Here is a 24,377-nt window from a genome sequence, read left to right as displayed (position 1 = left end):
CACCCCCTGCTTTCACAGGTTGAATTTATATTGCTGTAATGAATGCTGAAGTTAGATGTTTTGGTTCTGCTGGCATGACTGTTAAAGCAGCAGAACAGATTTCCTGGAGAGCAAGGCAGGGAAATCTCTCTCGGGAATGATGCAGTTACTGCTGTCCCGAGAAGGATGGGCTAAGGTGTGCCCAGCTGAACTTGGGCTCCCTTTCTTTCAGGTGAGGGTCTGGCCAATCCAGATGGATGACTTGCACCTGTGAAGGGGAGATGGGAACGAGCCTCCACCCAAACTTGCAGCCCTCTGAAATTTTGAATGCAGGATGTTTAAATGAATGGGTTTGCAAAAAGAAGCTAGGTGGCTCTCATAAACAGACTTTTTTCCCTGCTCTCACCACACTCTCCTCTGCGTGCTCACTCTTTTAGTTGTATTTGTCATGAAGTTTTGTTTATGGGTCTTTTTAACATGCTATCAGTTCCCTACTTTATTTAGTATTATTGTTACTACCCCATGTTGAATACTTAAAATTTTGGGGCATGTCACATCTCCGAAGAGAATTAAAAAAAATGGGATCTAAAGCCAAACTCCTAAAGATATTGTCAGAGACCAGGAGCAACTCACTCTAGTTTAAATTAGTCAATAGGAAATGTAATTTTTCATTACATCTGAATTTTAGAGCACGTATTTAGAATATCACTGGTCAATATACCTGTTGAAGAAAGCCTATTCTGTTTATTTTAGTTATTTCAAGGCTTTTGCATATAGTTTTTTTTCCCTTTTTTCTTTTATTAAGGATTTTAATAATCAAAATAATGTGTAGCAGATAAACTCATTTAAGTTTAAAAGGCTGGGAAAATCTGTACTAGTTAAGTTATGATTTCTTATTTATGCTTAAGTACAGTAGGTGAAAGAAAATCAACATTCAAAGTTTAAGTATGAAAGTTTAAATATTTAAATATTCTGAAGTGCACATTGTCAGAGGAAAAAACATGTGTTATCAGAAAGCCTCTCTCTTCTGTTATGTACACACTGACGTGGCTGGATGATTTTTGTTGCTTGGTCCATTCACAGAATCAGTCTTTTAGGTATAGGTCGAGACTCATTTAAAGATTCTTTGTTTTACTTTAAGTTACATCTTAACTTGTTATTCTGCTTTGTTTAATGTGCTCTGGGATACTTAGGTAAAAACATAATGTGAGATATATGTACTAATTTCCATTAAGTGTAGATTTGAAGGCTGAACATGAGAATTTCAAGACCTTTTCCTTTCATTCAACACAAGCAACCCTTATTATTCTGAGTAATTGTGAATACGTGGTGTTACACAGATGTGCAGAGTCCCCTCCTTAATCTAACCTTTGACCTCAACAGGATGTTTTTTTAGGAGAAAGAACGACTTGTGTGAGAAGTATACCTGTCTGTTCGAACTGGAATGCCATGGTCTAGGCTGATTAAAAAGAAAATTGTTGCAAATGTCTACATCTACTGAACTCTAAAGAATAGTTTATGTTAACCGAGAAGTGAAATTGATAAATATATCGTAAGCTGAAAATTCTAGCTGCCTTCACAAAAAATAAGGGGTTTTTTTTAGGAAAAATAGTAATGATAACCATCAAAATAAAAGTCTTTTCTCTGTGGACTTAAGACTATGAAAGGAAGTCTTGAAAATTGATTTTAAAATGTGTTGTTTCACTTCTGAGGAATATGTTCATTCTAATTAAATGAGTTAGGATGGATAGTTTATGCTGAGTGTCTGCTTTGTTAATGTTCAAGCACTTCACTGTTACTGAGTCTATGGATGTTAAGAACAGCAAAACGTTTTCCGTCTAGTGTGTTTCCAGGAAAACTTTTTTGTTCTTAATTATATAAATCATCATTCTTTTTCACCTGTTCAACAACAGTAAATATTTCTGTAAATAAATTTGCTGAAGCATAATTACTACAGTTTATAAAGAATTGCATCCTGTCCTGAAAGTACTCATTGGAAAAGTTCAAAGAATACTATAAAATTCATATTCGTAGTTGATACATATTTAAAACTTATTAATTGAACTTAGCCTGAGAAAATAAGGACTCTATTTTATGCCATATTTAGAAAGAATTCTGTACATCTGCCTCAGATATAGCAATCTAAAAGTAAGTTGCCTGCATCCAGGCAATTTGGAAAAGTTTTTGATTTCCGTATATCTTTTTCACACCTGGATATTTTTTTCTCACCAGTCACCATAATGGTTTTCTTAAAGTATGTTTGCAACCCTAGAATTTAGTCGGTGTTCTTTGGAAAAAAAAAAAAAAAGGTATTCCTTAAAATTGTTCATTTAGAGTTTAAACTTGTCTATGGAATGATATGATATGATCCTTGCTACGATTTGAAGGAATGAATACTTTTTTATCTCTTTTTTTATTTGTTTACTGAAATAATACATCTCTCTGTTTTTCCAAATAACTTGACCTTGGTCAAATTAATTTGTGTATCAGTATTGCCACTTTCCTTTTTAGATTTAGGTATTTTAGTTAGGACTCTTTAGTGAACATCCAAGTTTTAGTGTCACATGTAAAAAGCAAATAAGTTGAACATTTTGAAGCTTAAACTGAAAGTTTAAAATTTCATTTCTTTACTACAGCAGAATACGGTACAATCCACAGTCCATCAACACCCATTAAAGATTCAGATTCAGATAGATTACGTCGTAGTTCAGATGGGAAATCACGTGGACGTGGCAGAAGAAACAATAATCCTTCACCACCACCTGACTCTGATCTAGAGGTACATTATATTAGATGGTTTTGACCTGTTATGTACTCTATTTTTATCATTATTTTACACATAAAAGTAAAGTTGCATAGGACCTCCCCTTTTTTCTAACAGTATTTTCGAGAAGATAAAATTTTTCTTCTGAAGAAGCTTCTTCATGAAGAGCACCTACTTTCTCTGAAAAACACTGGGGATTTCTTTCTCCTTTTTTAGTAAAAAAAAGCAAAAAAAGAAAAAAAGCATGCTTTTCCCAAGTCAAAGAAAGGTTTGCGTTTGGACAGGAGACACTTCTAGCACAATAGTGGGTTTTGTTCTCCTGTACTGTGTTCGAATTCCTCCCAGTGGCCCACTGGAGAACACATCTCCAATGACACACCACAGCTATGAGTGTCCACACTGCATTACTTTTCCTTTCCAAAAGCTTAGCCCATTTGTCATCATGGGAAATACAATCTCACTAGGATTTAAAATGCTTGTATTTGAATGCTTTATTTTTCATTAAAATATCATTTTGTGTGTGGTCAGAGGAAAAATTTGAAACACATATTTTCCATTGGCTGTAAGCACAAGAATTATTTACTGATGCCATAAATTCTTACACATGCCACATCTAAGTTCATAATTTTTGTTCTTCAGGTTGAAGAATCCCTTAAAATTAACACAGATTAAGGGAATTTAAGGTCTTAGCAGCAATTTGCTTTATTTTGTAATAGAGGTAATTTTCAAGAACAGTTATATGAACTTTGTTTTGTAACACTTGCAGAAATATGGAATTCCAACCCCTAAGGTTTGATTTTCAGAGGCTTCCCTTCCTTTATTTCAGTTTCTATCTCACATCTGGCTTTAAAATAATTCATCGTACAATCTCATTTTCTGTGTGTATTTGACAATAATTCTATTCTAGTAGAATAATTTGATATCATAGCAATTATAGTAAAAAACTAACAGATTGTGTTACCCTATTCTGGAAAAAACTTGTCAGTTTTGAAAATAAATGACAAAGAAGCTATGGTTTTAATATATAACCATTTCAATACAATTTTCTCGTTTGTGTGCTTACTGATTCGAATTTTAACTTTCCATTTCAAGTATCAGCTTCACAGAGGAACACATTGATTTGATTCTCTTTTTACAGAGAGTATTCATTTGGGATTTGGATGAGACAATCATCATTTTCCATTCCTTGCTTACAGGGTCCTATGCTAACAGATACGGAAGGGTAAGTTCAAGAAACTGATGGATAGTTTCAGTAATATTTGCTGTTTTGTGATTGATACACAGGGAACACCAGAACATCAGCTGGTTTTCTAGAGGCAAACCAGTACTGGTGTTTCAAGACATAAAAAATCAGGGAGTAAAGCTCTTTCACATGTCCATTCTCTGCACTTAGTCAGCTCTTGTATTGGGTACATAATTAAATAGCATTAGGAATAATACTCTGACCACGTGAGGTGTGGTGTTTGTAGGTACAAAGTAACTGAAGCCTGTTGATACCATGAAAATGTGCAGAAGTTATCTCACCTCAGAGAGTGAGGAACTACCAGCAATGATTGCTAAAATAACATTTTCGTTCTGAGCAATGTTCTCTGTGTTGAGAAGGCAAGAGGAAGAATACTTTTGGACACAGACAGATTAGTCTGAAATTTTTACCTTAACTTTTTTTTAATCTACATATTGCCTGATGTTTCTGAAAGTCTGCTTAGGAGTCAAATCTTTCTATTACACACAGTCTGTAAATCATAACTGAACTGAGAAATATGACTACAGACTGTGGGTTTCCTCAGTAATTCTCTGAAGAGAAACGTGGTCTTAGGTGAATAAGAACAGTTTATGGATGGAATGTCCTTGTGAGATCAAACTTTGTTATTCCAGGATTGTGTCTGAAAGCTAATGTCTCAGCTTGTGCTAAAATCTGTTATGCTGTTTCATGTTCACCTCATGTGAGGTATAACTAGAATATGATTTTTTGGGTAACCTTAAAAATTTCTACAAAAAAAAAATAACCAGATAGTTTTGTGTGACTTAATGTAATCATTCTATCTTCTTGTAAAATTTATGTTTATCACTAAAAGATTTTACTCTACATCTAGTTCAGTGAAGAGCAAAGTTACTACCGATTCAGTCCATGCCTGGGTTAGGTTTTGAACTCCTCCTAATAGCTTTTTGCATTATAAAAATTTAAAGCAGTACTGCTTTGCAGCCTTTTTTTGCTTGTTCTTGCTTGTTCAGGTGTGGGATTTTTTCATTATATGTCAGAAAAGCAAATGAATTCACCAACCTTGGTTTCCTAGGTGTTATTAATTCATATTTAGGTAGTGAGAAGACAGTAAAACTTGAAATGTTTCAACAGTTATTGTACAGATACGTATAGGCAACAGCTTTACAGAGTGTTACGCTTTTGCCAAAAGTTATTTTCCACTTCTCAGGCCAAAAAATTTTTTGCATGGCACCTCAGAATCACCACATCTATGACAGTTCAGTTCAGAACGAGGAGAACAAGTCTCAGTGCTCACAAAAAACCTCAGTACCAACAGAATCTCACTACTGGCCTTCAGGCAGCAGAGTAGTGCTGGAAAAGCCCAATTAGTCATTGCTGTAGAAGTACGGGTGCAAGCATATTTTTTCCATTTGTTACTAGTTCCCTATAGTAGTTTCATTAATAGAGACCTGACCATAAACGCCTTTCTTGCTGAATGCTTGAGGCTGGGGACAGTGGCTAGTATTCAGCTGTGAAGAGACATAAATATGTGTGCTGCCAGGAGGTGGGTGACTCCGGATTGCAGCTCCATCACTGTTGACGCTGTTTACTTGAGATGCAGCTTTTGCCTGGCTGGCTCTGGTTGCATGATGTGTGACAGAATACTTCTGCATTGCTAAATGACAACCAACTGCTGATATTAAGAGGGATGACAGAATTAGTGCTTATGCTGTGGATAGATATTAGATCTTTTTGGTGAGGGGTAGCAACATGCGTGTCCTTGGCTCTCAGAGGCAGTCATGAAGGCGTGCTATTCTTGCTTTGTTTTCTTAAAAATTTAATTCCTTTCATGATTTCTCATGGCTTATGGACAGCTTCAGACAACAGTTAGCAATTTCTATAGACGTTAGAGGAAGATAGTGTCAAATGTTCAAAGCAGACGTGTTAAAACATGTATCTGTCATAGGAGAACTGCAGGGTTTATTTGCAGCAATGGAAGGTGCACATTTTTTTAAAGAGTGTTTTCTAATGATTTCTGGCCCTTAAAATTAGAAATCCGGATCATAAGTTAATCTGGAAAAAAAAATGTTGAGGGGAATTTTTGTTCTTTTCACTTGTATTCTGCTTTTTGATTGTTCTAACACCACATTCTCATGCGTTTCCACATTGTGGTGAGGGCTAGAAATGCCCTTTTAAAAAATTCAATCTAAGCTGCTCACATAACCATTAAACTACAAAAGCTGGATCTCTGAACAAACAAAAATATCCTAATTAAATAATAGGGGATTTGGCAGCTTGGCATTCAGGTCTTTTCCTAATGCCTGAGTGAGTTTCATGGTGAATGACTATGAATGATGAGCAGCCCTGCTGCTGAAAGGATTGATTTTCTTTTCCTTATTCTCTACCTCGTTCTTCATAACTTATTGCTTGTGCCACCCTTTTCTGTATTTTCTTACCTTCTCGTCTGTATTTATTACCTGGTCTCCTTTTGCTGCTATTCTGCTCTGCTTTCTCCCCGCTTTGTTCCTTCAGCTTTGGTGTAACAAAACACGTTTGTTCACTTTGCAAAGTCATGGTATAAAGTGCTGCATTTTTATTTAAGGGTGATTTAAATTTTATAAATTTCATGGCAATGTATGAAACTAGTATAGGAATATGATTTGTCCTTCCAGAAGAGTAGAAAAAGGAATAAAACAAAACATTTCCATCTGCTTTTAGATTATTTTTTTTTAATACGTACAGAGAGAGACCTGTTGATTAAAAATAAAGTTGTCAGCTGCCTTAACTGACATTAGGGCTTCTAACACTTTAAAACTTGTGTTTTGAACCAGATGACAGCTGATTAAGTTTTGGAATTTGGAAAAAGTTGGAGCCTTTCTTTAGTATCTTGGAGCAGGTGGAAATATGTCTCAGTGTTGGCACTGAAATGCTGTGGTCTTTATGTACATTTTCATTCTCCATGAAAGCATTTTTTATTCAGAGACTTTAAAGGAATTTTCTTTTAAATTATAAGCTATTTTAATGTGGTTTAATATATTTTAGAGATTGAGAAAAACAAAACCTGGTTTCACTTAACCCTTCATTTGTGACCTGTAGGCTTAAGTGGAAAATAAGCCTTGTACCCAAAGTGAACTTTCCTGTTTTTCAGCTTCTTGTTTCTCCACAAAACAAAGAAATCAAGTGGGTAGAATTTAGAAATGACATACAGACAATGTTTTGGCTCCAAAACCAGTATTCAAAACAAGAGGCCTGCTTAAGCAGTTTGACATTGGTATTTCTTTTCTTTAGCTAAACTGTACCTCCCTCAGAGATTTGTACCTGATTTTGACCATACCTGAGAAGACACTCTGACTGAACCTGCAAATCCCAATCAACAAGAAGAGGTTGTTAGCTTTCCTCCTCATTGTGTGACACCTCACAATAATTAGTTAGCAATTAGTGGCTTAAAATTGCACAAGAAGGTTTGGTGTGGGATTTTTTTTTTTAACCTTATTCTAGTCCTGTCTTTTTTAAAAAGTTTTCAGCCCGTTCTGTAATGTCTGACATCAGAGTTTGATCTGCTTCAGTGCCTCATACCAAGACTCTTGTGCTTTTTACTAGAGCAGCTGCAAGATTGTGACTACACAGATACTTAAAATCTTAATGCAGATAAGGCTTTTGCTTCAGATAAATATGTGGGTATCCAGAGCTACAGCTTAACATAATTTTTCTGCGAAGATGAAATTTCTGTAGAAAAAGATTGTGTTTAATCAAGGAATTAGGGCTTCTTTGAAAAGCAACCTGTTTTGTTTCTTCTCTTAGTTTTTATGGTATTTAATCTGACATTTTCAGTAGGTGACAATGATTTTCTTATTTGTTTTTCTCGTAATTGAATTAACCTATTAAATGTCATTATTTTAGTATTACTTCAGAGAAATCCCCGTTCTATTTTGTCTGCCGTTTAAAAATACCTTGGAGTGAAATAATTTTTTCAAAGACATTTTTTCAAACTTACAAGTATGATAAAAACTTTAATAAAAATGTTTAATTTCAGTCATGCGCACACTGGAACTTTAAAATACATATTCACGGCCATTTGTTTAAAATTAATTGTATGGGTCTGTAGCCAATATCATGCTCTATCCTCCCGTTTATTCTGCTTTTCAAAATGCTGTTCCTGTTCATGAATGGAAGCTCAGAGAAGGATTAGTTCTACCCTATTAAGTTAGCGGTTGATAACCAGGGCATAACTAGTGATCTTAATTTGCATCTTAGACCCTTATTGCATCTAAATCCTTTTAATAATTAAAGCAAAGACTTCTGTAGGATGACTTCTGTTAGCGCTCAGGCACAACAGAAATCTTTTGTTAAAAAAACGTAAGGTTGATGAGCCATGAAAGATGGTGGGGTGGTAACTGTGCACAAAGGTTAAGTTGGAATGTTGGATGGAAGACTAGCCTCAGCCTTAGCTAGAGCAACCTGCCTTCCACCTCACATGTCTGCAAAAGTAAAATAAAAGGAAGACATAGGTCTACAAATAGAGCGGTATTAAAACAGACAGAATACTTTTGTTCATATTTTAAAGTCTTTCCATTTGAATTAAGAAGACAAATATTCTTTTTTTGGCAGTGCCAATTTAAATAGAAGGCTTATTTTTAAGGACAAAGTTAATCAAAATAGCATGATGCAATTTTTCTTTCCCATTTATAAGGACTTTTTTTTGATACTAGAAAACTTACTTACTCTTAGTGCGTGTGAGGTCAAGATTAGATTTTATCTGTTCTCTGTAGCTTTGTTTCCAAATGCTTCTTTCCAAGTTTCTCTTTCTGGTTAGTTTTACTTGGGTTTTGGCATTTCTGGAAGACAGACTGGCTGCCAAATCACCATTTTTTTCCAACTCTTTGCTATTGACACATTTTGCCTTTTAACCAGTAGTTATAGAAAAACGTTCGAAAGTTCAGAGATCATGTTGAAACACCTATTAATTTGATTGAGAGGTGGAAAAAGAAACTAGGCACTGTGTCTCTTGTTTTTTAACTTTGAATTGTCATCAGCTTAAGAATATCAACTTATTCTAAGTAAAATATGGGTTATCACTTCTTCATTTCTATAAAAAATATAACGCCTTACAAACTCACATTGTTAATAGAGTGTCATGAGATAATATAACATGTTCTTTCAAACTCATGCTTCCATGCACTTTGGTATACTTGGTATCATAAATGAGAAACTCTATATCAAATGTATATTTTAGGCTTTCTTTTCGATTTTTTCAGATTGGAAATATATAAAACACACAAAAAATTGAAACAAGACAAACATCTGTAATGCATTTGGTAACCACAATGCTGAACATGCTTTTTGAGTTTATTAGCTCAGTAAGGAATAAGTTGTTATGGTAATTTCTGTAGAGAAGTTAAAGTGTGTTGTGTATTAATAACAAACAATAGATTTGTTCACTCTGCATGGGTGGGCCAAACTGAAAGCATAATTAAAGCATGGTTTTGTGGAGAATCAAGGAGTGGTTTTAAATATAATTGCCATTTGCTAATACAACGACTTGCTTTAAAGTCAGTAGGTATTCTCAGGACTGAATTCTTTCACTTGTGACCAGTGAAAGTTTATTTTGAGTAGCAATAGCATTATCATGCCCCTGGTTGATCACAACACTTGTAAACAGTTGTAAAATCTGGAGAAGCTTTAGGTGAAATGAATTTGCCCTTTCTGCATGGAGGGCTGAGAGCCAGAGATGCACAAGGGTAACCACAGAGGTCCCATTGCAGGATCACAGTATCAGTCGAGTTAAAGTCAAATTGATGAATGTTACTGGTATGTGTTATAGTACAGGATTAGAGAGTGAAGAAGTAGATCTTGCATTTAATAGGTCAAATAATCTCTCCTGCAAAGCAGTTCCTCCAGTTTGTATTCGGGATATATATGTTAGGCATAGTATTGATGGTGTACTTGCTTAATTTCTTTAAGGATCCACCCACTTCTGTGTCTCTTGGACTCCGAATGGAAGAGATGATTTTCAATTTGGCGGACACGCATCTATTCTTTAACGATTTAGAAGTAAGTGTTCATTCTTTTAAAACACATTTGATTTAATATCTGCCTCTTTTTACATTTTGTTAGCTGGTTTGACAATTACTTTCTGTTTCACATTTGGAAATGTTTAGAAAATATCTATATAATTTAGTCATTAGAATATATGATAACATTGACACTGGCATTCAAATGTTACAGCAGTTAAATGGTAGAGTTTTGCCCTCACAGGTCTTGGTGTTTATGACCACAGTAGAAGTGAATACACCAAAAGCATCTATAAACATTGGAATTCAGTAGTCTGCACAGACCATTAAATATTAAACTTCAGCTTCTATAGACAGTTAATGGCTGGGTACAGATTTCTCACTTACATGCCACTGTGGGCAAGTATTGCCTTCACCCTGAGGGAAATCATTGATGTTGTATATACACTGTCTGTCTCAGTGGACTATCACTAGGGGTCCTCTGTCTTCCCCAGCCACAGGTACGATTTGTTACATGCTGAGGTTTCTCTGCCACACATGCCTCTCCCCTGCAGCGTGCGGCAAGGAGCTGGTGTCAGCATGCCAAAGGCTTTTTCAGCCTCTGTAGGCTATGGTTTGGCGATGCTTGTGAGATTGGCCTAAAACTATCCGAACTGCTGAAAGAGACTGTCACCATAATGCCCGACTGTTCCATCTTAAAAGGAAAAAAAGCAATTTCTGATCATATTTTAATAAAATGAAAACATGAAAACAGTCAGATTTCTTTCCCATCATAATGAAGACAGATGTTTATTTAAAATCCAACTGTTAAGCAAGCTTGTGGTGGGGCTGCCAACACACATTAATCATCAAGTTGTTGTTTTGCTATATTTTAGAATAGTGTGTTATTCCAGACAGGCAAAAGAATCTAAAAGATTCAAATGCAACTTTTGCTGATCAAAGTTAATTGGCAGCAATTGGCCTTTAAATATTTCCTGATGTTTCCCTTTCAAAATCAAGCAAAATACACCTTATTTAATAGATGAGCCAAAATCATTTGAAAAATGCCAGTGTGTGATAGACCTCAAATGTGGTTTGTCCAACATCTGTCCTATATTTTGATTTCTTTTCATCTAAAAAGTAACCACTCACAGATGATTTGGCATCTTAGAATGTAATGAAATTATTTAAATATGCTTTATTTTTTCTTCCATTCCTTAGTGGAGTATTTATTTTTTATACTTAGAATAAAATAGATGATTTCTTTACATTTTCAAGTAATATTTTCTTTCGTTAAGGTAGCTGTATGTAAAGGTGTGATTGGTTTGGACAGATGAAACACCATTAGGGTGTTGCATGTATATGACTGATTTGTAGAAAAGTATAACAATGCTAGTTGTTTTCCAAATCTGTTTCTGATTTCTGATTATATTTCATTTTATCCAGAGCAGAAAGAGAAAGTACTACTGTAACTTTCCAGCATATTCAATAAAGTTCAGTGTGTTTTCATATGCTGTGCGTAGCCAGATACTTAGTAGACTTGTAGCTACTGCTTCGTGCATGATTGTCAGAGTCACTGACTTTAAAGGAAAGTACTCAACTGCATCTTAGGGATAGTAGGACATCTTGTGCTAATTGGCATGTTCCAGACTTAACAGTACAGCATAGCAATTTATTCACTGAAGCATTTTGAAGCTGTGTATGAAAAAAATACTGATTCAGGTGGTTCATGGAAGCAGAGGAGCCCACTGGATGAGCTTGGTTCGTTGCATTTCACCCATAACAAGCCGGTTTATCTTCCACCTCCAAATGAAAATGTAATAATTTACGTATGTACCCTAGTTTGTTATCTTTATATGCAGAGGCACTTAGGAATGAACAGTTGTATTCATGTCCTTGTACACGAGCTCAAAGTCCTTATTTCTGAGTAGCAGGAGCTCTGATCTGAAAGGTCGTGCCCTATCCAAGGGAGTGAAGAGCACAGGACTGGATTTGTGTGTATGGATTGCTGTAGAGAAATCTTCAGAAAAGTACACAATGAGGGAGCATAGGAGAGCCTGTACTTTCTGGGAGGCAGCATGTAAGGGCTAGATCTGGCTACAGACTGAGCCTTTCAGTTCACAAAAAATGTCAGGTATTTTGAAACTGTGTTGCAGATCTGTGTTGTTTTTGAAGGAGCATGTCCTCCTGGAGCCATAATTTGATTGTTCTTGTGAGTGTCACTGTTACCAGCACACTGTGTCACTGGTTCCCAAGGCCTGCGACCTCAGGGCAGATTCCTCACATCCATCTCAGAAACTGAAAGTCCTTGCTTGGTGGTTTGGAAGTTCAGGCTGCCCTCTGTCTTGACAGGCTTCCATGAAACCTGCGGGCAATTTGGCTTGGCTGTGCCTCAGGCTTAAAGCATCTGTTCTTGCTAGTGAAGGGCTGAGTCTGGAAGATCTAGTGGTGACCCTGCCCAGGCCTAAGCTTTCCAGTTCATGTGCACAAGCATCTGGGCTGTTAGGAATTGAGAATTTTGTAGGCAACACTGCCAGCAAGCCACAGAGCTTGGGCATCCTTGCCCAGAAATAGTATGGAGACAGGCAGTGCTGAATTTGGAACATGTCTAACCCGTGGTGTAGACATGTGTGTGGGTCTAGGCATAATTCAAAGTGGGAACCTGAAAGCTGATGCTCTCCAGCAAACCCAGGCTCAGAGGGAATCCTTCCTGGCACACAGAGAGGCTGGGTTAACCGGCAGACAATCATCTGTCATAACTTTGACATATGATGCACATTTTTCCAGATACCACAAGTTAATATTTTTTAATAAAAATCTTCTTTTCATCTAACGTGTTCCAGAAAGCTCTAATCAGAGCAGCTCTCTTGTCATCCGAGTTAGTGGGAAATTATTTTGTCTTCTTATAAACTGCTGAAGACTGATTTAACATTTTCAATGCGAAGGGCAGAGTTCAGCTGTTGATCCCTGAAGCACTGATAGGTTTGTGTGTGACCTAAGTGGATTTTCAGAGCTCAACTTAGAGATTTATTTAAGGTTAAGTTGTAAACTTCAGCTGTCATTTTTTAGTTCGTATAAAGTGAATCAATGCCAGTGTCTATCAGTTGCAAACTAGTTTACCCATCCTGATTTAGTAGGGGATAAAGCCAGGTAAATGAATCACCTAGTTTCCTGTATTTTGCTCTTTTAGTGGTAATGATAATAATATTTATAATTGGCATTTTTCAAACCCCATGAAAAAATCCAATCAGATCTACCTCTGAAGTCAGTTAATGGATGAGTGAGCTGCACTTAGATTTATAATTAGTGACTGCATCCTCAGTTTGTGATAGTTCTTAGTTCTTTGCTTTGAAAAAAAAGTAGAAAAGATGGCTTGTTTCCTTCACTTTGCAGGGATTTATTTGGAGTAATTAATTCCAAATTGATATAATAGCAAATAATTGCAGATCTTGAAGGACATACTGAACATACTGAAAGGAAAATGTTAGTGTTTGCTAATGTATAATTTAAGTATCATTATAAAAAATGTTTTCTTGCATTAATAGAAATTTTGTAATTAAATTATGGAAGCATACTAAACCAAACAGTAGAAAATAGTGCAGTGTTCTCAAAATTTAGAGTCCAGAATCTGTATTTTAGCTTTGAAATACGAAATTTATGTTTTCGGTATTGAACATTTTTATTTAAATATCTCATACTCTGTTCTATAGTAGGATTTTAATTCTGTGCAGGAAAGAATAACTACATTGATGTAGTGCTCTCAAGAGATCCAGAGTTATTTCATCAGAAAAAAATGTGTAATTTTACATGCTGATTATGTTGTGATAGAGATGATAAGGTATAATATTTTAATGGTACATATAGAGCAGTTTCACATGTTTTAGCATGTATGCTCCATTATTTTAGGGAAATTACCAACTTGATGATAGGACTAAAACATGACATCTACCTATCTATATCTTTAATGACTGTATGTATTTACATATTTATACTGATGCCCTTAAAAGTTCAGTTTAGTAATTTCTTTGGCATATCAGGTGCATACTATAACTAGGTATGTTAACATATTATTAACATATTATTTTTTAAAATTAGTTCAATGCTTTGCAAACTGTATTCTAAAGTGATGCCATCCCATTAGACCTGTTCCTTTAGAGATATTTACTGAAGTTGAAAGTGTCACTTATGAAGCTTTTTTAAAAAAAAGAAATCTTACCTAACACTTTTTTATGCATAAGATACTTTTTTGGGGGGGAGTCTGTATGAAATTCTATTGAAGTAATTAAAATCTAATTAATTTGTCGTTTTATTGCATTATTTTTATTTTTCCTTTTAGACATTTTATTTCTGTTTGCTCATTTCAGGTTTTTGGTGTGGGCTTTTTTGGGAAGGATCAAAATAAAGTTATACATATTATGACATCATAAAGATAGTTTTGACATCTCCAAGAAGTGCAATAATGCATGAGGGCACAGTAATGATGATTAGCAATTTTTCTGCCCTCAGTGAGGGATATGTAATGCACATTCATGGCTTCACAATTCAGTTCCATTTGTGGAGTTTCTATATGCAAAGTGATGATATGTGTATGGGAGCCATTTATAATGAATGGCAGTATAGTTTTTCTGCCACATCATTTGATGTATCACTCTTAGCAATAAAAGGTGAGGGAATGCTTTCAGGTATTGTTGTAAAGCAGTAACTTTGGTTCTTTGGGGGAAAGAAATGATTGTGTTCTAACAGTTAGGAATGCTGACCTTGATTAACTTCTCCTTGGATTCTTACATCCACCTGGATGTATGTTAATATGTTCTTAATGAAAATTCATACCCTAGTCTTCTGTGCATCAAAAAGAGCTGCAAAATTTCTTTGTGACAGAGAGTACAGTGTTACTTTAGATTAATGATCCTTTAAGGCATCGCATTAGTACAGAACTATGCACAGACCCCTCTGGAAAGCTGCCTGCGTTACAGTTGCATGTGATTTCCCTGTGAAACAGCTCTGTCTGTAGCCACAGCTGACTGGAGCAGCAGCCTGGGCAGGCGGGGGCCATGGTGCTCGTTTCCCACCCCTGGTTCCCGGCCAGCACCTTTGCCCCTCTGCCCTGCCCGCCTGCCGCCCACGTGGAGGAGCAGCACAAGAGCAGCCGCCTGTGTTGCTCTGATTCTCCCGACTCCCTTAAATAGCATTAGATTAATACAGAAACATTTTACAAATCCTCCACTTGAACACATACGGGATCTCATGAAGCATCAAGATACTGACTTACATAGATAGGTCTTTTCCGGTTTTAAAGCAAAGAATAAATGCCATTTACATCCCTGCACTCTCATGCTCTGTGTTTGCTCTGTGGACCTCTTCCTTCCACCCATATCAAAATAAATCCTTTCAGGATTCCTACAAGTCTGTAACTGCTAGCTTGCATTTACTCACATCAAAACATTGATAGGAAGAAATTAACTGCCAAGGTTTTTTTATGAAAACTGCCCTTCACAGACTGCTACCCTGCTTAATTTACTATGTGGATGTGCCTGTTCTCCTTGTTTGCTGTCCCAGTCATCAGACTATCAGTATTTATCAACACTACCTCTCCCTCGGATTGCTTTGCAAGCTCGAGGCTGCGTGGAGGGCAGCTTTTACCACTTGAACTGGCAGTGTGCAAAGCCCTTCTGTTCCCTAAAGAAATATAAAAGGACCTCTGAGGCCCAAGTTGCAATACAGACCTCTCATGACACTAAAGCAGATGGTGATACCTTCTGTGTTAAGACCAGGTACCAAAGGGGTTGCACTAAGAAAAGGTTCTCCAGGGAGATGGTGGTGAGAGCTCAGACCTAGGAAAAGAAATAGCAAAGCCCCAGTATAGCAACTACAAAGGCTGATCACAGAGCAAAACCCTTCCAACATTAGCCCTTCTTTAGCCCTTGCCTTTAGTTCTTACAGGTGAAACTAGGCAGCCTCCCTGCTGCTGGAAGCATATGCACCATATAAATCACTTCAGGGCCTCAAGGAGACCTTTTCTTCATGACAGGGACATATATTCTTCTTTTCATCAGCCTGAGAATTTTCTCCTTTGTAGGTCTCGGTAACACTGCAGGAGACTAAGTGACTTTCCTCCCAGGTCCTTCAGTGACCGTGCACACAGCTATGTCCCCAGCATACCTCGCAGTGCCCCGTAGGAATGCCTTTGAAGCAATACAGCCATATGTTCTGTTTCTTTAATCTGAAGGAGAAAGGGAAACTCTTCCCCCTCAGACCTTGATACTTTAATATGCCACAGACTCAGGCTGGTAACTTTTAGCACAGTAGCACTCTGAAGCATGGTTTGGGATCATGGGCATTATTGAATAATAACATTCAGCAGACTTATTGTGTGCAGGTTACTGAGCATCTTAAAGAACCATGACCACTGCAGGGTAAAATGCGCTTCTTTCTGAAAGCATTTTCGCACATCTGGTCCCAGAGCCAAGTAATCTAACAAGTGAACCGCTTGGACACAAGCCAGCCCTTAAATGCAGGCTTTGAGCAATCTCCAGAGCAAGCTGGGAGAACAGGCTGGCCACTATTAGCAGTGTAGAAGTTCCATCGTTTATTCTCTCACACCTTGTGGAAATGTCATAGAGCCAGCTTTGGGCAGGCATGATAGGTATGTTGTTACCTAGCTTTAAGCGTAACTAAGTTGTATGGAGATCTGCAATCAATGATGGAAGTTGAGGGAGCTGCGGAGACATGGCCAGGCAGACCGAGGAGATGGAGAAGGAAGATTGTGAAAACAGGATCACCAGAAAGAAAAGCTTGCCTAACTTCTCTGCATATTAAAAATCAGAGCAAGATTGATCTGTGTCTGAAGCTGTGTCCAAGCTCTGAAAATTTACAGAGTAAGTCTTTGTGGGCATTATGTACTAGTCAATTGTCTGATGCACATATTTTACTGTATATTTGTGTAGGATGAAGTGACATGAGGTCTGTTTTTGTGGCTGACATTACTTTGTAATTTCTGATAACTGTGTCTCCTTATCTACAGATAAGGATGGTGATGGTGATAGGGATGGTACTTACAAATACAGGGATGATAATTCTGTAATAAAATATTCGAGAGGGAAGAGAGACAGCCCAGTCTGGTGACTGTAACTTTTGTTATTGTGTACAGTTGTAGTTGACTTTCTAACAATGCTTCAGCTTGGTCTCTTTAATGTCTCACTCCTCAGGAACATCCTGGCATGAGTGCTTTCCCTGCTGACACAATTAGAAAAAGTGTTTATTACACAACTTCTTCTTTTTTTTAAAAAAAAAAAGGACAAAAAACCTGTTGCAAATAGTCATCCAAGAAAACTTTTGTCTTCCATTGTACTTGTTAATTTGTTTTCTAGTGTTTTTTATTTTGGATGATTTTTGTAAGTTGTAATTGTTCCAGGTTGAGTTATTCCTACATTTCAAGTCTGTTTTTTAAAACCACAGATTGAAAAAACCACCCCAATTTAGAGCAGAGGGGCATCAGTCATCACTAATCAATGCAGTGTTTCAGGTGTCTGTGCTTGTGGAGTAGTAACCCGAACGAGCTCCACACAGTCTGCTGTTTGGTACTGGGACTTCTGCAAGATCTTGCACTTGGCTTTACTGAACTTTGTGATGTTCACACTGGCCCATTTCTCAAGCCTGTCAAGGTTCCCCTAGCTGGCATCCCATTTATCAGTGGCATACATGCTAGTGAAAAAAGGTTTGTGATAGGCAGCAAGCTAACTTCTACTGGTATAAATCCATCTCCAAGATGATGTCCTAAAGTAATTTCGATCAGATACCAAAACATGTTTTGCGTACGTATTCTTCCAAATTGCACATTCAAAGATTTCTGTTCCAGTGACAGAATTAAAGTTCTTGTCCCCTTCCTAGGGAAATAAAATACCTAGTGCTGACAGGCTTTTTATGGTAACAATTGTACCTTCCCATTACAGTTGGGCTTTGCAGAACCTGAAATATTAGGTTTTAAGATGAAGCAGTACAGGAGATAGTGCATTGAAGGACTGCAGTAAGGTGCCTGGAAGTCAGTGTGATATTTGCTTCAAAATAGTATTTAGACGGGGTCTGTAACTGGAATCACAGACCTACACTAGGTATGGCATCTTTAATTGCAACAGAAACCTTAGTGTTTCTAAGGTGGTGGACTCTGAAGGGGAACATAAAAATTACTATATAGTGAACAACATGAGACTGTGCTTTGAAAATTCTCTCAGAACCTGTAATAAAATGATGTAGTTATTATAAAAACCTGTCTAATGGAAAACCTGTCTTGATGGAAATTAAGAGATGCAAAATTAACTGTAAAAAATTGAACAGGCAGAGAAATTTGCACTATATTTTCACGCCTTTACTGTCAATCCATTAGCAAATTTCAAAACACAGGCTTATGTTGTATTTCTGAGGCATATAAATACCTGCCTTTGATGAATCTTTACTTTTGAGAGGTTGCGAAGTCCCTGATACGTGCCACAGAACTCTTCTGCCAGTGCAGATTGTGCCCTAAGGGCAGATATGATACACTGCTTAATGGTTCAGCATGTTAGATCCCAAACTAGGTAATGATGTGATTCATCCTTAAGGCATCTTAGTGCCAGAATTGTCATTTCAGATTTGAATAGGCTCTTTTTGTTAAAATATCCCAGAAGTCTGAAATAATAGAACAGTTTTGCCAAATAAATGAGTAAATAGTTGATACTAATGGTAAAAGAAGTTAATGTTGCTATTAATTACTGTATTGCTTTTCATTTATTCTTTGTATAAATGCTTCTTTTTAATATTTCGTAGAACTGATGTAAACAATTTTTTTTTACATTTTATTTAAATATTATGAATAGTACTGAATGAAAGCCTATCTGCAACTACAGATGTCAATGCTGTAGTTATAAGTCATTCACAACACATTCATAAGTTTCCTAAATAGTCCATTATTAGTTTACGACCTAAAAAATCTTTAAAGTTCCACAAATTCAAATAACATTCCTGAGTAATAGATTTTGTGTTTTGGTCTCCGATTAAGCTGACAGATGTGTAAAATCTCATCCAGCCAGTCAGGTCCCTGGCGCAGCTGCAAGTGCTGAAGAGTGCAAGTTATTCCAGCTAAGATCAACATTAATTTACACTCAAATATCTTTCCCAGCCCACCCTTTCTGTTCATGTAATGCAGTTATTTTGTGCTGATTCCACCACTTTGAGGCAAACCATTTTTTCCCTTCACTGCACAATGTGAAACACAGAAGATAAATTGAAGAGAAACATAATAAGCACCATCTTAAACCACGAATCTCAAATTGTCTTTATTCAGGTTGGTGCTTTAAGTGGATTAATCTCGGCAAATTATGTACTTTTATTTTAGTAAGACTGGGTGAAACGGTCATCCTTGCCTGCCGGTTTGCAGGATGAGAGCACATTAACCAACTCTCACATAAGTACAAAGATTCGAAAGCACAGTGCAAGCGTCTTAGCAGTATGCATGGTAGTTAGTTCCTGTCAGCCACTTTAGCCTAGGTCTAATTTTAGCATGAATTTACAATGTTGTTTACAAGTTGTCTCATGTCTTGAGAGCCATCATGCAGTTTGTGCTAGTGTGGTTATGTGAGAATGCTATGACTGTAGCTTAAATTTTAAGCTAATATGCATATACATGTATTTTAAGGAGATCTGTTCATGCTAGGTTTTTGTAGGAATTATATTAAAATGTTGCTACAGGGAGAAAAATTAAGAAGTGTCTTTCATTCGTTTTCTTTTAAAAGCACAATAGGAGTACTTGAAGTTGGTTCCCAAAATGTTTGAGTTTCACAGTCTCAGGAGATTTCTACTGTTTCAGTGTGGTTACAATAAGGCCTCTATCTGAATTTCATCCAGTTCAATGGTCTAATGAAACTTTAAAGAAAGGGGGAGGGGATTATTCCCTTTACTTGTTTCAGTATCACTTTTATTTTTCTGTGTTTTAAAGTAGAATTTGACTGCTGTTATCTGCATCTTTGGAACTCCTCCTTGGATATGGTCAAGAAGCTGAGTGATTATGTAGTAAATTAAAGCAATTTTAATGTGCGCTGTTGAAGCATGAAGAATCAATGAGGGTTTTTAAAAAATGTAATTGAAAAGTTTAACAAAAGAAACAATGAGGTATGGAAGAAATGGAGTATTTGGGGTTTTTTTTCCAAGATCCTTGTCAGGTCAGAACAGGGCAGTCCAGGCACGTTCTGAAACATTACCTGCAGTCACTGTGCAGTCGGGAGATGTTAATTCTTACATATTCACAGAGAGCGCAGGCTTCTGACATGGGTACTGAGCTCAGCTGAAATATTATAGCCACAAGAAAGATCAGCTGTATCTAACCAAATGGTCCTTTCTGGACTGTAGAAAACCATTTAAATCTGTTGAAGGGTCTCCTCTTTTCCTCCTGCCCATTTGTGTAACTCACGTTGTGAATGTAAAGTATGGATAGACAGGGGAATAACTCCTTCCCTAACGCTGGTAGGCAAGGGGGAGAGCCAGTTGTAGCAGGATTTATAACTCAAGTAAGAGGTTTTCTAAGAATGTTCTCTGACTGAAAAGTTTTAAAAATACAAATCAAATACTTCAATTAATATAAATTAATACACTGGAACAAAATCTGTGTAGTTTTCCTAAAGGTGAGTTTACAAGTCCAAAACTCCCATTAAGGCCTTGGTCAAATGAATAAAACATAAATCAAGCCATAATTACCTACTAAGGACTGACGAATATACACTGACTTTTTTTTGTTCCATAACTTTAATAAATTTAGACAGAAATTTGAATACAAGCAACCTCTGACTCCCAAACTGTCAAGAGGACTGGCTAACAAAACTGATTCTCTTCCCTGGATCTAATCTCCACTAGTTTGGTATTTAACAAAAGCTATGGATACAATGACTAGCAGAAGTATGTTTCACAAAAAAAAAAAATCATAAAGCAGACAGGTTTTTTCCTAATTGTTCCATTGTACTGTAAATTCATTCATTGTCTCTTACTGCAGGAAATTAGGAAAAATAGAGAGGGAAAGAAGATTTGTTTTACTCTAAATTTTTAGGTTTTTATCAAAACACACTCAAACATCTATGCTAATATATCATTTCATGCATTGGAAGAGTCTGTAATTTTAAATACAACATTGTATATTAAGAAAAAAATTAATACTGCTTGACTGATTCCAATTCATGTTTTTTTTCTTTATTTTAAAAAGAAGTACTGTGAAAAAATAATTTAAGAAAACTTGACAAAAAACAAAAATGCTTTTATTAAAGCATCAAATCCTCAGTTTGGTAATACAGCTTTTATGTAATGAAATGGTCATACAAAGGGTTAAGATATGTGATTTCAGGATAAAAGGTTTCCTGAGTTGACTATTATTCCTATGGTCTGCCAACAACTTTGCAATAAATGGAATGATTTTTATGGGAATGTGGTTATTCACAGCAAGACTACAGTTGGTGTCAGTATGAAAAATTCTTCTTTAGTAGATTCTCTCAGCAGGGATAACAGATCTGAAGGGAAGGCAAAAAGTAGTTACAGAGAGCTCTGGCTGGTGTTGGTGACAAATTATGTTTACAAAATGCTGGGGTAACCCACTGAAAAAGGAGAAATCAGAACAACGGTAAATCAGTCTTGCTCCTCTAAGTACTGCCGTTCCAAAACAAGTTACTTACGATTGTGTGTGTTGTTTTATAGCTCCCATCTCTCATGTCCATAAAGTGAGACTTCTAGTTTCAGAGGTGTGAAATAATGTTTCAGAAATCAGTAAAATTGCTACAGTTATACCATTGTCCTTGAAATAACATAAAATACTGATAGGTGTGAATTAAAATAATTTGGGAGAAAAAAATTTCTCCTTTTTTTGGATTTCAGTATTACTTTATAATTATTTGTTATAATTTATTATATTTTTATTATTTCTCAGTAGCACTTGTCTATTTTTACTTCTTTATGATTTTTGAAATAATATTATTAGAGGTAAAGTGTGATAGAAAATGCATTAATATATTAATGATCTTAGTTAGTATTAACTGTTACTGCATATAAGTTCAGTTTCTGATAAGCTTTCAGAATGCTTCAAAGATTAAACCTTTAAGTCTGCAGCACTTGCATTAGAGCTGATATTATCATCCATTGAATATGAGGAATAAAGTTTCAGAGAATTTAATGATTCTTCACAAACCATACAGCAACTTTATAGGTTTTAAATTCTGATCATTCATAAAGTAAGTTGCCGGGGGATGATGAGGGGGTGTTACTATTTCGGTAGGGATTTATTCGATTTTTTTAAAGCAATAGGTAGCAGCTATTTAAGAGGTAAACATGTCAGCTTTGAGTGCTTCCTGCCCTTTGTTTCCCTCATGCATAATTACCCCAGTTCTATTTAAAGCATTTCATTTGCAACTTACCTTGGAGCATTGCAAGACCTCGGTGTAGCATCATAGCATGAAGTTTCTTTTGTTGTTCTGGGATCACCAGTGATGTACCAGGAAGGAAGAAAATCAACCTAGCTGTGTCAATATCAGGTGAAAAAAAAATTATCCCATTCAGAACAAGTGTTGTTGCTAGGTGGAGGCTGACCTCTCTAGAGGTAAACAGGTGGGTTTGCTGACCCAAAAGTAAATGCTGACTAAGAGGATGCCAAAGGAAATAAATTTCTTCAGAACATTACATTTCACATTCTCTCAAACCAGAAAAATAATGTGTGCATTCTTTAATACACTAAGAAATATTTCTTCACTATAAATATTTTTAAAACAATCTATGAAAACAGTACTTCTTGTTTGAAAATAGTTTACAAAAGAGTGTGATAATTGAAGATGCAGCTGAAAGCAGAATTAACTCCTGTTGGTCATGTGAATATTTGTTGCTGGTAATACAAGAATTGAGGATATAACAGTCCAGCTTTTCATAAAGTGATGGGTATTGCCAGATGACCTCCATTTAGCAATGGACAGTTCATATGCAGATCAGTAAGTCTGGTTCTACTGCTGTGAAAAATAGCTGTTTTCCTTGAGGCACCTATCTGATTTTGGCAGAGTTAGTCTGATTTGGTTGTGATTGGAGGATGGATTCTGGAAAGTCAGCAAACCTTTGGCACTTTACTTCCTAATTGGTTAGCTGGATGTTGAATAAGAAGCAACTGTAGTCACTTATTGCAAAAGCAGGTAGAAAGGACTGTAGAACATACTGAAAATAGGCTTATGGGCCATCAAAAGAAAATATAGGAAAGGCTGTTGAATAAGCCTTATTCTTGGTGCAATACCAGGGATGGTTGCAGGAGAGGAAAACTTGAAATAGAGACAACTGAATTATCTCCCTCCCACACCTAAATACCTTAAAGATGGCAGTTGAACTAAACGTTGGTCATCCGGGTGGAGTCATCCAGGGCCCTGTAAAGGAGTATCTATTAAAAAATGCCTACTCTCATTTGGCTGAAATAAAAGTGCAACTCTTCCTGATGTTTGTAATATCTGTAACGGGAATCTCCCAACCAGACTGTGGCTAGGTATGCTTTATGAGGAGCCTGTGATTCAGGTTCTGATAGTTCACCTTCAGCAACAAAGAGTTCTGAGAGAACCAAAATGCAATTATTCCGAAAGCTTAAGGAGAAGGGTTTTTTTCGTTTGGTTGCAGGGTTTTTTGGTTTTGTTTTTTTTACAGCACTATATTAATTTGTAGATGTAAACCTTATTTTTAAGATACTTTAGGTCTTCAGAAAAGTCAGAGAGTTCACTTTCTAATGAACCTGTGAACAACTGTATACTCCTTTCCATTAGGCATCACAGCAGTTATCTTAGCGCATTCAGACTGAGGCAAAAAGCCCCTCTATTTACATTTAGTTTTCCATGGTAGCAATCCAAGAACAGCCTAGTTTTGCTGCAGAAAGGAAGGAAAGAAAGGAAAAGAAATACAAATCATGATAAAGGATTTTCCCTCATATGTATATGAGGAAATGACTGGAATCATCCATATGATACTACAACCATGGGTGACTTGAGAAAGCTCATGAAGTTCCATTTCATGAACATGGGACTAAATTACACTGGACATGTAGCTGTAGGTAAATGAATAGAAATACAAAACAAAGTCTTCATTCATAGGAAGAACTGTGGCTTTTCTGGTGTGTGCAAAACGCAGCTAACAGCTTTGACCCATCCAAAATGTGCGATGTCTGGCTGTTGTGGAATGTGCTGCTATGGTGCATGAGTGTTAGGGTTACAAAGAATAACAAATACCTTCTTAGCTTACTTTAGATCATACCTATAGGCTTGTGTAATTTAGTCACTATATAACTTCTTTCCTTTCATGTGTCCAATGACGAGCACCTTCATACTAGGTGCCATAGAAGGTAGACCCTATACAATTTCCTTCCTCAGGAAAACCAGATGGAGTGGTCTTTGCTCACATACAGCCCTGCTGAAACACACGG

At 36.5% G+C, this 24,377-nt stretch overlaps 1 protein-coding gene across 4 annotated transcripts in view; it reads left to right on the top strand.

Annotated features, from left to right (window-relative positions):
* The window catches only part of EYA1 (EYA transcriptional coactivator and phosphatase 1), an 85,638-nt gene that overhangs the window by 39,510 nt on the left and 21,751 nt on the right, over positions 1-24,377 (top strand). For 3 of the 4 annotated variants that reach the window (XM_009875463.1, XM_009875461.1, XM_009875460.1), the window contains 3 exons: positions 2,619-2,758; positions 3,882-3,965; positions 9,906-9,995. In XM_009875463.1, coding sequence (XP_009873765.1) covers positions 2,619-2,758; positions 3,882-3,965; positions 9,906-9,995 — 314 coding nt within the window. The remainder of the gene's footprint in view (positions 1-2,618; positions 2,759-3,881; positions 3,966-9,905; positions 9,996-24,377) is intronic. The other variant, XM_009875462.1, reaches the window with a different exon arrangement.

Source organism: Apaloderma vittatum, unplaced genomic scaffold (assembly GCF_000703405.1).
Source record: "Apaloderma vittatum isolate BGI_N311 unplaced genomic scaffold, ASM70340v1 scaffold1188, whole genome shotgun sequence".
NCBI lineage: Eukaryota > Metazoa > Chordata > Aves > Trogoniformes > Trogonidae > Apaloderma > Apaloderma vittatum.
This window is presented reverse-complemented; position numbering and strand designations above follow the sequence as displayed.